This window comes from Oncorhynchus mykiss, chromosome 12 (genome assembly GCF_013265735.2).
Source record: "Oncorhynchus mykiss isolate Arlee chromosome 12, USDA_OmykA_1.1, whole genome shotgun sequence".
Lineage (NCBI taxonomy): Eukaryota > Metazoa > Chordata > Actinopteri > Salmoniformes > Salmonidae > Oncorhynchus > Oncorhynchus mykiss.
Window position 1 is genome coordinate 66,218,078 of NC_048576.1, and position 15,471 is coordinate 66,233,548.

At 41.0% G+C, this 15,471-nt stretch overlaps 1 protein-coding gene across 2 annotated transcripts; it reads right to left on the reverse strand.

Moving 5' to 3' along the window:
* Positions 1-1,038: 1,038 nt before the first annotated feature.
* On the reverse strand, positions 1,039-5,152 carry LOC110538067 (peptide YY). 2 transcript variants are annotated; one of them, XM_021624638.2, is made up of 5 exons: positions 4,998-5,152; positions 4,146-4,333; positions 1,797-1,877; positions 1,439-1,484; positions 1,039-1,382 (listed from the first exon to the last, which is right to left on the reverse strand). In XM_021624638.2, exons 2-4 carry the CDS (start codon positions 4,331-4,333, stop codon positions 1,460-1,462), a joined length of 294 nt encoding a protein of 97 aa, XP_021480313.1. In that variant the 5' UTR covers positions 4,998-5,152; the 3' UTR covers positions 1,039-1,382; positions 1,439-1,459. The 2 variants fall into 2 exon arrangements, with proteins under 2 accessions (XP_021480313.1, XP_021480312.1); XM_021624637.2 differs by having other exon boundaries at positions 1,039-1,484; positions 4,998-5,151.
* Between the last annotated feature and the right edge of the window lie 10,319 nt (positions 5,153-15,471).

Sequence of the window (15,471 nt, forward strand, 5' to 3'; positions counted from 1 at the left end):
AGATATATTGTCTTTTTAACAGTCTTTCTAAACTAGAAAACAAATAATTATTACAGACCCATTTCATGTTTTTACAATAACAAATACAGACAATTATCTACAATAAGTAGAGAACACACAAATATTCTTGACGCTAATAATTGACTACCATTACATGTCATGAATTTACATGATTTTCATCACATGAGCTGTGTGTAATCCTTACGCTTCCAGTGAATATTCATATTTTAACCCACGTTTGTTTGGGTTAAAGCCAATCTCTAAATTGTGCAGAGTATTATTGAAGTATCATACACAATGGCGTAATGTGTCCCTTTTGCTTTGGTTATGATAAGGTAGGACAGGGCATCTATGAGTCACATTCTTCAGAAAGCATGGCTATTCCGTCCGTTGAAATGGCAAATGAGCAAATAGAAATCTTACGGATTGTGGCTTTAATGGAACTGAATCGTCGAGATCTCTCGAAAATGCTATACATCCATATGCTCTTCAACTCATGCAACACACTATTGCAAACATGCTAAGTAAATAATTGCTAAGTAAATTATTGTACTTATATCGTGTATACAAGTTTGTAATATGTCGTCGGATTATACAATATGTACTCCATTATAATATATGTATTTCAGAAAAACATGATTTACTCATTCAATCAGTGTTCACATTGTATTCACCCTGCACTCATGTTCATGTCAGGTACCTGCCTTACATGAGTGACATCTACTGGACGAAGATAAGTATTACAGTTAAGAGGTATATCATCTGCATATTGATCGAGATGAGACATCAGCGTTAGGCAGAATGTACACAGCCTGATGTCTAGTACTTGCACCAGACACAACCGATGTCTGATTTTCAGGCCGCCTAGTAGAAGACACCCAAAAGCTTTACAGTAACATGGTTTGGAAAGCTCCTCACTTACATTTTCAACTAGATTGAATGTCTTCTGCTCATCAACAAATGATTTTACATCCGAGAGATCGTTTTAAAACACCACAATAATGTTGACTGTAAGAATGAATGAGACGCAATCATCTATTTTGTCATAGCCATCCATTAAAACTTTAATCACACACAATGCATTTATACAGTACCAACCATAAAAGATAATTCTCTGTTATTAAGACACACAGCAGTGATGGTTACACATGATTTCATCAATCATTATATATATTGTATTCTATATCTTAATTCAATAATTCATTATGTACAACTGTCTTCATGTGAAGAAATGAGTCAGAGACTTCGTGTGTGAGAGAGAGAGAGAAGTCCGAGAGAGAGGGAAAGCGGGGGAAGGAGGGTTCGGTATTTCAGGTAGATTTTTTACGTTGTCTTAAAAGGTCTGTGATGGTCATTGGTTGTGGTCAGGGGTCAGAGGGGGAGGTGGTTGTGGGAACACTGGTCGGCCTCTCCAGCTATTGGTGGACACCTGGGGAGAATGCCCAACGAGGACGAGGAATCACCACATGTAGGAGTCGTCATATCTGGAGAGAGAGCGAGAGAGAGAGAGCGAGAGAGAGAGAGAGAGAGAGAGAGAGAGAGAGAGAGAGAGAGAGAGAAGGGAACAATGAGTCCTGGGGGAATTAACATTTGGTTTAATCCTGGGCTACCCAAAGGCAGACCTACTAAAGGTTGTGCATGCCAGTCTTTTCCTGTACAGTAGGTGTATGTAGCCGATAAAGTGACAATTCTTTGACACGACACTATCGAAATAACCCCAGAAACAAAGAGATATCAGTCTTTGCACCTGCCGTTGAAATTGTATTGGAAATGTTTGATATCTTTGATGGACTGACCTTGATCTCTGGTCTCTCTCTGCATTGTTGCCAAACAGCAACTCTGACATCACTCCTTCCTGGGTGGACCTCTTACCGTACCTAGAAAAAAAATGGAAGGAAGAGAGGGAGAGAGAGAGAGAGAGAGAGAGAGAGCAAAGACTGTCAAACCTCCACTCCACTCTCAGCATTCTGCAGGAGGATCCCGCTTCTCAATGACAGGTAGAACATTTTGCTGTCTGAATGTGTCTAAAGGTGTCCAGGTAGCTGTCTGAGGTGTGTGTCATGGGAGATGGGTGATGTAATTATGTGTACATGTGTGAAACTTGAGCATGTCATCCCACAAACTCCCACAGACACTGGAGCCACCTGACAAGGCCAATTAGAGTCAGAGCTCCTTTCCTCTGAAAAGATGCTGTTCGAGGCCTTTCTTGTTCAACTACCAAAGATACTGAGGGTTTTTAATGGCACGATAATGTAGTCCTCTGTAGTAAGGTAGGTAATAGACTGAGACACTATCTAATTGTTTTTCTTTCCGGTGTGTTTGTCTGTTGGTGTATAAGCATTCCTTGCACAGATAAATGTATGTACAAACGATCAATTTCTCTTTGAAATTTAAATTGGAAGTTGAATATTGGGCTAGAATTCCTTCCTCTGTGGGGAAAACGTTTTGAGTGGAAAATGTTAACTTTCCCATCATGCCACCTAACCTGGAATTCATAAATGTTTTGTTTTATTTAACTAGGCAAGTCAGTTAAAGAACAACTTCTTACTTACAATGACAGCTTAGGAACAGTGGGTTAACTGCCTTGTTCAGAACGACAGATTTGTTCCTTGTTGGCTCAGGGATTTGATCTAGCAACCTTTCTAGTTATTGGCCTAACGCTCTAACCACTAGGCTACCTGTCGCACTTTCATAGCAGCTGTGCAATTTCACACTCCAATTCAACCCCACACGGGCACTCCAAAGTGATGCCAGTGAAGTGGAGGGAAGCATGATCAACCACGCCTTCTGAGGCAATCTCACCTTCTCCATAGACAGGCGGTTGTTACAAGAAGTAAAAGGGAACCATCGTTGTCAGACCATGCTCTCATCTCTCCACTTAGAAACCGCTTTGTGAGGATGCAGAAGACAATATTACTGTTATATATTTTGGATTCCAGGAAAATCCGTGCTCTTGCTGCAGTCAAATCTTCTCTGCTGTTCAAATAGCATTCCCGAATGATCATTCATATTTGGTGGCAGGTAGCCTAACGGATAAGAGCTCTGGGCCAGTATCCGAAAGGTCACTGGTTTAAATCCCCAAGTCGACAAGGTGACAAATCTGCCTATGTGCTCTTTGAGCAAGGCACTTCACCCGAATTGCACCTGGAAGTCACTCTGAATAGAGTGTCTGCTAAATTACTAAAATGTTAAATGTAGTCCAAGGATTTATTATGACAGACAAGAAGAACAAACTCCACCAAATGTCATTCCTCTTGGACTATATAGTTCTGACCTACACCATTCCAGTATATTTTTTGGTTGTCATCCAAGCCATTGCTATATTATGACAACTTAAATGTGGATGCTCTATGATAATGGATTGTAAAAGAGTAAACATTTTGCCCTCTAAGTTGAATGTAATAGGGTTGGATATATTTTCTTAAAGATCAATGGCCTATTTGAATATCATGAATAATATCAGGTGTGCCTGATTCAGTGCCATTTCAGCATAAGACATAGACCACCTATTCAACCCAGACATCACCATATCAGTATAGAATATGTTATTAGGGAACCTGCAGGCACATAGGGATCCATCATTTGATTTGGAGAGTTCACGTGGGTCTGTCTTCACAGGTTTGATTGCTATGGCATTATTTATATGGAGAGCCTAAAGCTTTTTTGAGCCTAATGCCCTGTAATAAAATGTAGAAAATATATATCATGGTATACGGAGCATTAGGAGCGTGTGGCAAAAAAATAAGAGCAGAAAACTCAGCGGTCACTGTCACAGTAGACTAACCTAGATTGGAATAAAAATGAAAAACAACTCCATTTGCCATAAAAAAAAAAACGAAGTCTGTGGTTTATAATAAGCCTAAAGCTTTTTGAGAGTGCCCTGCAATAAAATGTTGAAAATATATATATAATGGTATATGGAGCATTAAGAGCTTGTGGCAAAAATAAGAGCAGAAAACTCAGCGGTCACTGTCACAGTAGACTAACCTAGATCGGAATTAAAATGAAAAACAGTTCAATTTGCCATATAAATCGAGGTATGTGGTTTATTATAACTTAATAGACAAAATGTCCTCTGATGTTAGGACTTAGGACTAATTTAAATAGAAAAGCTGCTACGTAGAGTGCGAGCACGGTCTGCTTACCTCTGTCTCGTGATCAGATTGATGTAGTGTCTGAGCGCGGTATAGTATTTGGCCAGCTCTTCAGGAGGCGCGTCTTCTCCAGGGTTCTCCGGTTTAGGTGGGTAGGCGTCCACGAAAGTCCCGAGACACACCAGCACGCACAACACCAAGGCGACCAAGACGGTCCAGGGTTTCAGTATAATGGCCATCTGTGGTCAGGAGAAGGGGGTTAGGGAGCACGTGATTGTTAAATGTTAAAAAGCCTCAACGGAGATAAATAATCTAGGCTAAATAGCCCACCAATCAATATTACACCAATTTCAAAGATGAGCAGGCATCCTAATAAGTAATAGGAATGAGTTTGAAAGGGAACAAGCAACAAGTATAACAGCAGAAATAATTGGTAAAGTTGACCAATTATATTCAATTTCCCCTTTGAAACATGTATTCGCTATAATTCACTAGTTATTGGTAAAAGAGTGGGCTATTCAACATGACCATGATTTATTATGCAATTGTCAAATATTTGCAACTGTTATAGAAATCACGACTTTATCCACATTTCATTTGCGCAACTTTCGCGCCGTAGCTGTCCGTGGTTCTGAAAAGCCTTTTCTGGTATTTTCTAACATTTTCCACCCAACTCCAGTTGGGAAAACGATTCTCGCTGTAGGTTGCAACATGCAGATCTCTGCATAGGTGATCGGACCATTCCCGTTTTTTTCAATGACGAACTGCACAAATAGCTACTCATTTTTTAAATGTCCAAATATGCAAAGAAATGTGAGCGTCCGCATCATGAAAGCTTTAAAAGTAATATACAAGTAAAACCAGCAAACATTTAAAATTCACAAGACTAAAAGTTGTTCTTACTTTCAGAAGACTTGACGTGAGCTTTACAAGTAGTTAAGACAACGGGTGTCTGTGTCCAGCAGTGTGGATTCTATTGCTTGGATTCGGCAATGTTCCCTTTTCAACTGGTGTCTTTGCAGCAAATCGCTGGTCTTTTGTTTCACTCCAACACAAGGGGGTTTATATACCCATCGTCGCCTCGTCCACCGGGTGAGAGGGGTGGCTGTGATGGTGAGAAGGGGGATGTGGGCATAATACCGACGTCACCTGATGATTAACATATTACTAATGCATCACCCTAGTCGAACTATGTGGGTTTACGCAATTTTAATATCTGACTTATGCTATAAGGACACAAGGGCAATTTGGATCACACCTGTCCTATTGACAAACCAATGGAATGATGTCAAACAATTTGGACAGACGATGTCCAAAAAAAGCTATATGGTATTAAGCTACAAACAGGCTAAATATTGATAATCATTAGGCCTTTCCTCATTCTTTCACAATTTCCAATGGATATCTTGATTAAAACAGCAACAACATATAGGGCCGGGCCTCGAAATATAAGGATTACACTGATTCGACATCAGTGGGCTAAATACCTATTAATGTTGCCTATTATTATTATTTACAAGGGACAAAACTCCCTATTGGTCAGAAAGTGAAAAAAAAGTATGTTGGAGTAGCCTAATCCAATAACCACCAGGTGGCGCACAAGTTCCTATTGGTCCAGTAATGCCCTTAAAGCCAATCGTTACAGGCTGAAATTCAATTTTCTGCATCTACATATCAATTTTGAGATTTGTTGCCATTTTGGTCCATTAATATTAGTATTTTCAAAAAGTAAACTTAAAAATGTAAAAAAGCTTGATGAAAATGTTTATTTTCTTAAGTTTATCATACTACTGCCCTCAACCTTTTTATGAATTTGAACCCCTTAAAATGGACATGCATAAATAATTTCAAGGCTAACTATATTGAATTACACATAATTGCTAAGCCCATTTCATAGAGAATGTTACAAAACTGGAGTACATTTAGTCACTTTGAAGAAATGGTAATTGGGTCTAAATACTGTAGGCTTTTGGTAGTCTTAATTCAGTGGCACACTTGTCTTTAAATGCCATTTCCTGAAAGTCAGACTCTTCCCACAGGCCAACAAAAATAATCAGTTTCAGAAGCATCTGTATTCACCAAATTGTCTGTGTTTATCCTTTTGATATATTTCCCAGACTGGCCCAGAGAGACTTATTGATATGTTATCCATTTTTTTTCTAGGTAACATTTTACGTGAAAAAAAAAATGCTAAAACTGCATTTTCAATAGATATCTTTAGTATTTTACAGATGGAAAGATGAAAAAAGTATTTATTCACTATCTGCTCTGGACATGTCAGGTCCTGGAGTGTCTTAACAAAAATGTAACAAAAATATTTAGGCTGACTACATTCGGTGTCCAGAAATATGTATTTGCGCAGTTTGCAAATATGTGCACATTTAACAAGCATAAGTTGCATGTTTTAATAACACCAGAAAAAAAGTAATATATATTTTTTTTAATTATGTGTCTTCATTCAACTGTTAAAAGTTGATTGTGATATGATTAAGATAAATAGGCTACACTTTCCATATGAGCTGCACTTTCCATATGAGCTACACTTTCCATATGAGCTACACTTTCCATATGAGCTGCACTTTCCATATGAGCTACACTTTCCATATGAGCTACACTTTCCATATGAGCTACACTTTCCATATGAGCTACACTTTCCATATAAGCTACACTTTCCATATGAGCTACACTTTCTACAGGGCTACCTGTGTTTTATATCCATCTTTTATTAACATAAATAATCAAGTTAATTTCATTATTCACAGTAATCTAGCTGCTACGGGTTATAACAACATATCTTCAATTATCTATAATTAGACTTGATTAGAATCCACATCCTGTAAACAAAGTGTTAATAATTGGATATTCATTGTTCCCTTTTCTAGGTTCACGATAATTAATGGCACTGCAAATTATTTGCAGGTGATTTGGAGAGGAGAAGATGCGGGAGTCGGGTGAATCAGAAATCAAACGCAGTTTTCCACGGGATTATAAAACTCACGGACTGTTTGCCGTCCTGGCCGAATCAATGTCTTCCATCGATTACTGGCTGAGACTATGAGTGAGTAATTATCGGACCAATCAAGAGACGCATTCTATAACTTACTCAGGCAAGTGTGAATCAAGGGTGGACTAGGAATATACAAGTCATATATTTTATCACAGGTGAAGAGGGCTGTATTTGTACAAAGAACCGCATTTACAATGCATATGTATGTCGGAATATGAGCAGAGATGTGTGAAATCATCACCACGGGCTAAGCATTTAAAATACAGTCAACACACAACCTGAATACATATGTTAGCAATGGGAATGATTAGGTCTATTTTCAATAAGCCAGAGGCCAGATTTTATTCCAGGAAAAAATCCATATGAGTGTTCGTCAGTCAGTGTATGACACTGAATCAAAAAACACCAGTTGTACAGAAGTATCTCTAAGGGCCCAGAGGCTTTCCTCTCCTTTCCTCCCGTTTGCTCTCTGGCCCTCTCCCCTATTTGACACTTCCTCTTGATTGACTATGACCATTCTCTCCCCTTTCTGTTGTTGTTGATTCACTCAACTCCCCCACCCGGCCATAACCCATGAGACGTCAAATGGATCGAAATAACTTCATGGCTCATGCCCTCTCCCCGTATACAAGGGCCCCTTCCGAAAAGACGGCCAAAGCGTCTGACGTGGCTCCACATGAGACGTCAGTGACTTTCTCATCCATACTGATCCTCCTCTGCCTATCATCACACACACAGATCGCGTCCGTCACAACTCCTCGTGGTGTGAGCTAGTCATAAAGGCCCCAAGAGACTAAAACCAACCTAACCTCCATCTCAATATCCCACTGTTTACAGTTTAACTCAATGAGAGATGGAGGGTAAGGGTAAGTTTGTGAGAAGAAGGGACACATTTGATCGGGAGGAGAAAGCGAGATAGAGAAAGAGATAAACAATCCACGCCTTCTTGTTTTCCTTATTATGTGTCAAGTGGCTTGCAAATTAAGATCCAATTAGGTACTAATTGCTTTGATCTCAAACACATCAAGTATCAAGTTGCTCTCTCTAAAAAGCGAGAGAGGCAGATTACATGAATGAGTTTGAGTTTGGTGGTCAGTTCTTTATGGCTTCTGTCTGTGGGTGATCAATACACGCGCACACACAGACACACACACACACACACAGACACACAGACACACAAACACACACACACACACACACACACACACACACACACTAAAATATCAGATGTATTCCAAAGGTGGCTGTCTATTCCCATGCTTTGAAATGTCACCCTAAAATTGTCTGCTCCAAAAATTATTAAATATCAATCTTCCAGCTTATTCCGGCAACAAATAAAAAGATGAAAAAGGCATAAGTGCCATTATGGGACAACACTGCTGGTGTGATGAGAAAGAGAAAACAAAACATCACAGACAATGTCTGGCAAAAGGCTGACGGACAGTACAATTACCTTTGACTCTGGAGTGTCAAAAATGTTAAGAGGTCTTCACAGTGGCATTCATCAGTCAATATTACTACACTTAAGAGTTATCAATATGCCTTGCTAGACATAAGATGGTATGTCCACCATGTCACATAAATTGCTTAAATAACAATGATTTCAATGTATTTTTTCCTACAACCTTCAATGAGCTTCTGGGTGCAAAAACACCCATTCAAGCGTCTGGTGAAATCAGACACTTACTTACCTCAGTCGACAAACTGATGATTACTTACTAGAGACGTCAGTAAACACAGTACCTCGAGGTAAGACAACTCTAAGTCTAACCTACTGCAGGAACATGAGATTGTCATTAGTGATGAAGGGAGCAGAGTTTGATGCATTACGGTTAGAAAATTGAACATAATACTAACGGGTTATTATGAGAAGAAAATTCTCGCATATCATATTGGAGGTATGAATTCAGTTATGAAGCGTACAATCAGACATGCTAATGCAATTATGAATAAATTGATGAGACATAGCAATATTGTGCAATTGTATCCTAGTCAGTCATTCTAAACTAATGTCATTTATTTACGTATTTTTCCTTATAATGCATTAACATGATCTTCAGAGTAAGAACGGTGGCATGGCCTCTACTTTTCTAGGAATTTACATTTTTACCAAGTTTTTACCAACTCTTTCCACCACTTTCAAATACCTGCCTATAAGGATGCTATCCATGGGACATTCATTGACCACAAGGGGATGTTTCATGTTGGTCAATGGTTTGTCGCATGATGGTCCCAAGGGAACATTCTCTGGGGAACTTTTGTCTCGTTCCCTAGTTACCAGGACGTCACGGAGGACCATGTCAGGACTTTTCAGGACGTTCTCAAACTTTCATTTTACTAGTCATTAGGACGGTGTGTAATGGTCCCAAGGGAACGTCCCTGCAAACAAAAATGTACCGTTAGGATGTCCCGGGAACATCACAAAATGGTCACCTGAAGTGGTCAGTATGTTGTGTCATGGTCCCCTGGAGGTTTTTGTCACATAATGGCCCCAGATGTCCCAAACCATTATGTAAGCGCTAAACGCAGACATTCTGTACATTACCTTGAAAATAATGGATGACGCAGGTGAACGAGGCAGAGCCAAGTCCCTTTTGCAGAGTTCATTTCAAGGTAATGTACAGAACGGAGGCGTTTATCGCTCGTATACTACAGTTGCCAAATAAAACAGTATTGTTTATATTTAGATTTTTATAAGCAAATTCATACTTTCTCATATTTTGCTTGCTAGAGACGGGACCCAGTCGTTCGTTCAGTGGCAACGTTCTTATCCCTTGCTTGCTGCTAGCTAGCCAACGAGCTACAGCTACGCAGTCAGGACCTCTGCAGCCAGAATAACAGCAAAGTTGATGCTGTTACATTTGCTTAAAGCTGTTTATTCCACGTATACACAGTTGCCATAGAAAACAATACCTTAAGCACACATTTACGTGTAGAAATACAATTGTTCTGTTGATATTTTCATTTATATCAGCAAGTACATACTTCGTCATCTTTCGGTTGCTAGAGACGCAGCCCAGTCGCTCGTTAGATTCGTTTGATATTTATGGACGTGACCCAGTCTTTCGTTCTTTCTGTTCCGTTGCCATGGTCGCTGGCGAAGTTCTTGTCCTTCGCTTGCTAGCTAGCCAGCTAGCTATGGCTAACGCAGTCATGACCTCTGCTGCCAGAATAACAGCAAAGTAGCTGTTTTCTATTGACATTCATTTCCACTCACATTTAGTTTTCAAAAGTGGAGATTTGTATAAACCTTGCTGTCTGTCTCTCCGACATTTGCAACATTGTTTCAATATTCAAATTCAATCTCCAACTGTCCCATAGTAATGAACGTGCTGGGGTCGGGACGCAGGCGTTTCTCAGCCAGTTGAAATCATACATTTTTCTGGATATACACGAAGAAATGTCAATTGAAAAAAGGTCAAACGAACCGAAGTGCAGCTATTTCGCAGTCTTTCCAGCTTCAGTTTGAAGTGATTTTGTTAGCGGTGTTGCTGGCTAGTTCCTCTGAACAACAGTGTCCTGACGAGAGAGCACATTTTCTACGCCAGGTGAAATTGTGCCTCATTAGATCATTGTTATGGATGTATCCAAATAAATGTCACTAAAAAACAGCTTAAACAAATGTATCTACTGTTGTTATTCTGTCTGCACTGTTTGACGTAGTTGGCTAGCTAGCAAGCAAGAGATAAGAATGTTGCCAACCAGTATGGCAATGGAACATTTAGAACGAACAACAGGGTTGTGTCCATAGATACAGAATAAAAAGACTGAATGTATGGGTCGTGTCTCTAGCAACCGAACCAATAGAACGAACGACCAGCCGGCTTGGGTAGCAACCCTAGATTTGTTTCGGGACTATATCTTGTGGAAGGATGAATTAGTATGAATAAATTCATCAAAATAATGTTTTTAATGAACATCTGTCAATCATTATTTGAATGTGTTGGTAACCCGTTGTATAAAAGTGATAATTCACTTGAAGCCGGTGTTTGGAGGATATATTGACACGGTTTGCCAGCCCTTGACTTCATCTTGGGCCTAACAACACCCATGACAATGTATCCTCCAAACACCAGCTTCTCGGGCATGATCACTTAATTAAGGTAAGTGTTACACTGTTCAGCTAAAATAGTGTACAAGTCTTTAATCAATGACAATACAATTACACTTAGTATTGACTTCTCAGTATGACCCCATGTGAGATTTGAACTCACAACCTGATCTTTCTGCTGCGCCACAAAGCCTGTAGAATTTCAGCAGTCCCCTGTGCATTCATTACATAGAAGACATCTCCGCACTTAACTAAAGTAAACGTGCACATGGTCCTCTTTTGCTATCAGTTCATCTGACTAGTCTCTCATCATTGATTTCATTGACTTATTTCAGCAATTTGAGTTTGGATTTTCAGTACAGTTGTCTAACGTTGGTGGGGCATATTATCCTGGTTTAATATCCTTCCTGAATCACTATGATAAGTATAATCGTTTTTTTGTTTGTTGAGTGTATGTTTAACAGAGCTGAGATTTACAAAGTGTAGGAATACAGGTGAAATCAGTCATGATGGCATAGAAGGAAGATCAGCATGCTGTGAACCAAAAGGATGTGAGTTCAAATCCCTGCAACCCAAGAGGATGTGAGGTCAAATTGAATAATAATTACTGTAAGAATTAACATGTGCAATTATGTATGTCAAATATGTATTAAGTTGAATACACTGTGTGAATGAAATTATATTTTCGTGTCCAATTGGCAACCCATCCCTTATGGCATTAATTGACACATAAACAAACATTACAGTAATTCACTATGGTAATTCAATGATCATATGTTAAAAGCAGTGTGTGAGGGGCTATCCTTAACATTGCCAAAACACAAAGAGCCATGATGGATCAGTGCTTCACCAATCAGAGCCATAATGGGCTTGGCAACACTAACAAGGGGTGTGTGTAATGGAACTAGGGTGTGATCAGTTGACGTCCCTGGAACAAGCCGGGTAGGCCTACTAGGCAAAAACGTCCAGGGAACCATGACACCACATCCTAAAAATGTCCTCAGGGACTTTGCCGAGACAAACCAGGAACTAGACAAAAACCACCAGAGGACCATGAAATAATGTCACATGAACGTCCTAAAAATGTCCTCGGGGACCATGACACAACATCCTGAGCAATTTAGGCAACCATTTCATGTTCTGGGGACGTCCTAACAACACATTTTTGTTAGCAGGGTAGTTTCCATGCAATTCTTCCAAAAGGAAAATCATTCAATATAAAAAATGTATTTTTTTCTAGTGGGCAGCACTGCCTTTGACAACACCAGGGGATCCATCTTTCCTGGAAAAAGAGTATGAAAATACAGACATCTCATCACCATACTAATCCCATTATCCTTGCCTCTCTCTGGCTCTCAATATCAAAACATATCTGCGTAATGATTAAGTACCTTATTGTGATTGTTTTCAATTAAAATGGTAAAATATGAAATAAAAATAGCTTCTTAGCAAATAGAAACTTTTCAAGCAAGAATTTTGCTAGAGCTGTCTTGGAGTGGTCTGAATGTGGAGGGAAAAACTGAAATCTAGCTGTTATTGGCAGAGAGGTATGGAACTCTCTTTCTTATTGGTCTATTAAGTAATTTACCGCCTGATGATGTCAACAGTCAGGCCAAAACTCCATCCCACAAAAACAGGCTGCAATTTCAAAACAGCTCTTACACTAAAAGGGTATTATCATGATTTTCACAATTTCACAGTATTATTCCAACCTCATAGTGTGGGAATATATATAAAACACAGGCAAATCACGTTTTTGATTGCACTGGGCCTTTATTCCATTTCTTTAAGCTGTGCATGTGTGTGTCTGTGTGTGTTAATGTGTCCGTGGGTGCGTGTGTGTGTGTGTGTCCGTGGGTGAGTATGTGTGAGTCCGTGCGCACCTGTGTGTGTGAGCAGTGGCCCCTAAACCACTGAATTTGAGTGGTAGTGAATCAGCTTTGTGTAACATTGTTACGGCTGAGATGTAGTGCGTCACTCTACAGACGAACACTGTCAGTCAGCCAGACCCAGCTGCTGGCCTTAGACACCTGCACACAGACACACAGACGGACACCCCTGGAGACAAAGAGACAGACAGACACCCCCAGACAGATACCATTGGCTGGCCCACACACACAATAACACACACACACCCCTGGCACACCAGGAGACAAACAGACAGACGCGCGTGCGCATGTGTGTGTGTGTCATTTAAAAGTCTACTATACAGACACAAGTCCAGCTGACGCAGACTCTCACGATGAAGATTGTTCTGTTGCATGCCAGCTGTAAGGCTGTAAGGCCTGACCCCCGCACACCCACAACACTATGACCTATACGTTCTCCCCACCATCATCCTATCACCAACACACGTAGGACCCCCCCCCCCCCCCCCCCTTCTACCAAGCCAAGATTACATGTGGCCACTCCAATCTATATGTATGAGCAAACATGTGTGTGTTTGTGTGCGGAAGCTCTACATGTGTATAGAGGCTGTTTGGACAAGGCTATGCGCCTCAGTTCCTTCCTCAAACACGTCTTGAGCTAATGTGTTTCTGAAAGGGCAATTACAATTGAGACCACTGAAAAGGGGGGATGTTTGTGATTTCTAGCGAGTGACTCTTGGGCTGAGTAAATGTTCCCGGAACTATTCTAGTGACATCTGATGTTCCCTATGGGATGGGATATGTAGTCACGCTGTTGTCGTGTCTTTACTATACACGGTTGTATATGGATGACCCTTAGACTATATTGCCACTGCTCAACTCCAACCATGACGTGTTGGATCATTTATATGTAACTTACCTCCATTCAATAATTGCATTTATTTTAATCTCACTATTATTTCCCCAGGTTGACTGAGAACACATTCTCATTTACAGCAACGACCTTGGGAATAGTTACAGGGGAGAGGAGGGAGGATGAATGAGCCAGTTGGCTCAAATAGGGATTCAGTTGCCCGGGAATAATAATTTGTCTTGGTCAAGCTGCGATGCACAATGCTTATTTTGTACACCTCAGTGATTGTTCCCAGTAGCTTTACTTGCTGGCCTGAATTGGCATCCCCAGCCCACACCTTGCCGACTGCGTTGAAGGTTCACCTCAGAGGGACGGTTCAGAGCCCACTATCCGCCGTGTCCAGCCTTCAAGCGGGGGTGGTGCAGAGAGAGAGAGAGAGAGAGAGAGAGGCACCATGAGACTGCTACGGATCCAGTCTGGGCTTTGATTAGAGCTGACAGCTCTCCCCCCTCTTTAAGGGTCTCAGTTGCGTCTAGCACCTGCTGCCTGTGCACTAACCAGTCCAGCAGTGGTGACCCAACCTCCACACTTTCATAATCACAGCCAGGAACTTGATGTGGGCAGGTAGTACTGCATCATGCATGTAACCTGTGTGCATGATGGTGGTGGTCTTTGCAAAAACGTAAGCGCGGTTGGCGTGTGCTTGTGTTTGATTTCTAGCCTGTCCATCTTTTGTCATCCCAATGCGCCGTGTATAGAGTTGTGAGAAGTCGAATTTGAAAAAGACCGGTGCTTAAGACTGTTCTTACCAGCTTCTAGAATCATTTGGAATGGAGGGAGTTCTCAGAGTTGCTAAGTATACCTTGGGAAGCAGAGCCAACTGGGTAGTTGGTAGAACCTCTGTTCTGTACGTAAGCGCCTTTAGAACAGAGTCTTTGTGTTCCCCCTTCAGGGCAGACCGCTCCAACCCCGAAATTGTCCACATCAGGGCCAAGTTTAATTGAGCAAACACCCTCTCCTCCAGCAGCCTGTGCAGCATTACATAACCAGCAGGGAACAGGCCCAGGTGGTGTCACCCTCTTAGTCTTCCCCTCTAATGGAAGGGAAAATTCTGTTAAAACAACATTAGGCTAACTAGCGGTGGACATCAGATCGGAGGGTGCCACGCCTGGGCCCTGCACTGAGCAAAGAGTGGGCCAGACAGAACGGAACCGCTCCTGTCAAAACCAGACCGCGACGACAACAATATGACACACATTAATAGAGGGAGCAGTGCATATCTGGTTCCCGGTGATATCTGATAGTACATTTGTTCTCCATCTCTGGCGCTTGGGAGTATTTAGCAGCACCGAGGATATGTCAGGCATGGCTGATGGTGTGATAGGCGCTAGGCTGCGTCTAGGCTGCGTCTGACTGTTTTGACAGGTTGCTTGATGTTCGTGTTGATGTCAAACGGGACGTTGGCAAAAGGTCATCGCAAATGGAGGTACCAAACAGACTAGCAGAGAACCTTTTCGCTATTGGAGATAACAAGAAACAGCTTTCATTCTTACATGTGATTATCATTGCCTGGTTTAATCAATTTCTGTATCCAGCTT

Bases quoted from the DNA above. Each gene is read 5' to 3' on its own strand.
- LOC110538067 (XM_021624638.2), bottom strand. From the start codon at position 4,333: ATGGCCATTATACTGAAACCCTGGACCGTCTTGGTCGCCTTGGTGTTG. The intron at 1,878-4,145 runs GTAAGCAGACCG...TTTTTTTTCTAG, and splicing joins AATCTGATCACGAGACAGAG to GTACGGTAAGAGGTCCACCC. The intron at 1,485-1,796 runs GTCAGTCCATCA...CTCTCTCTCCAG, and splicing joins GAGAGAGACCAGAGATCAAG to ATATGACGACTCCTACATGT.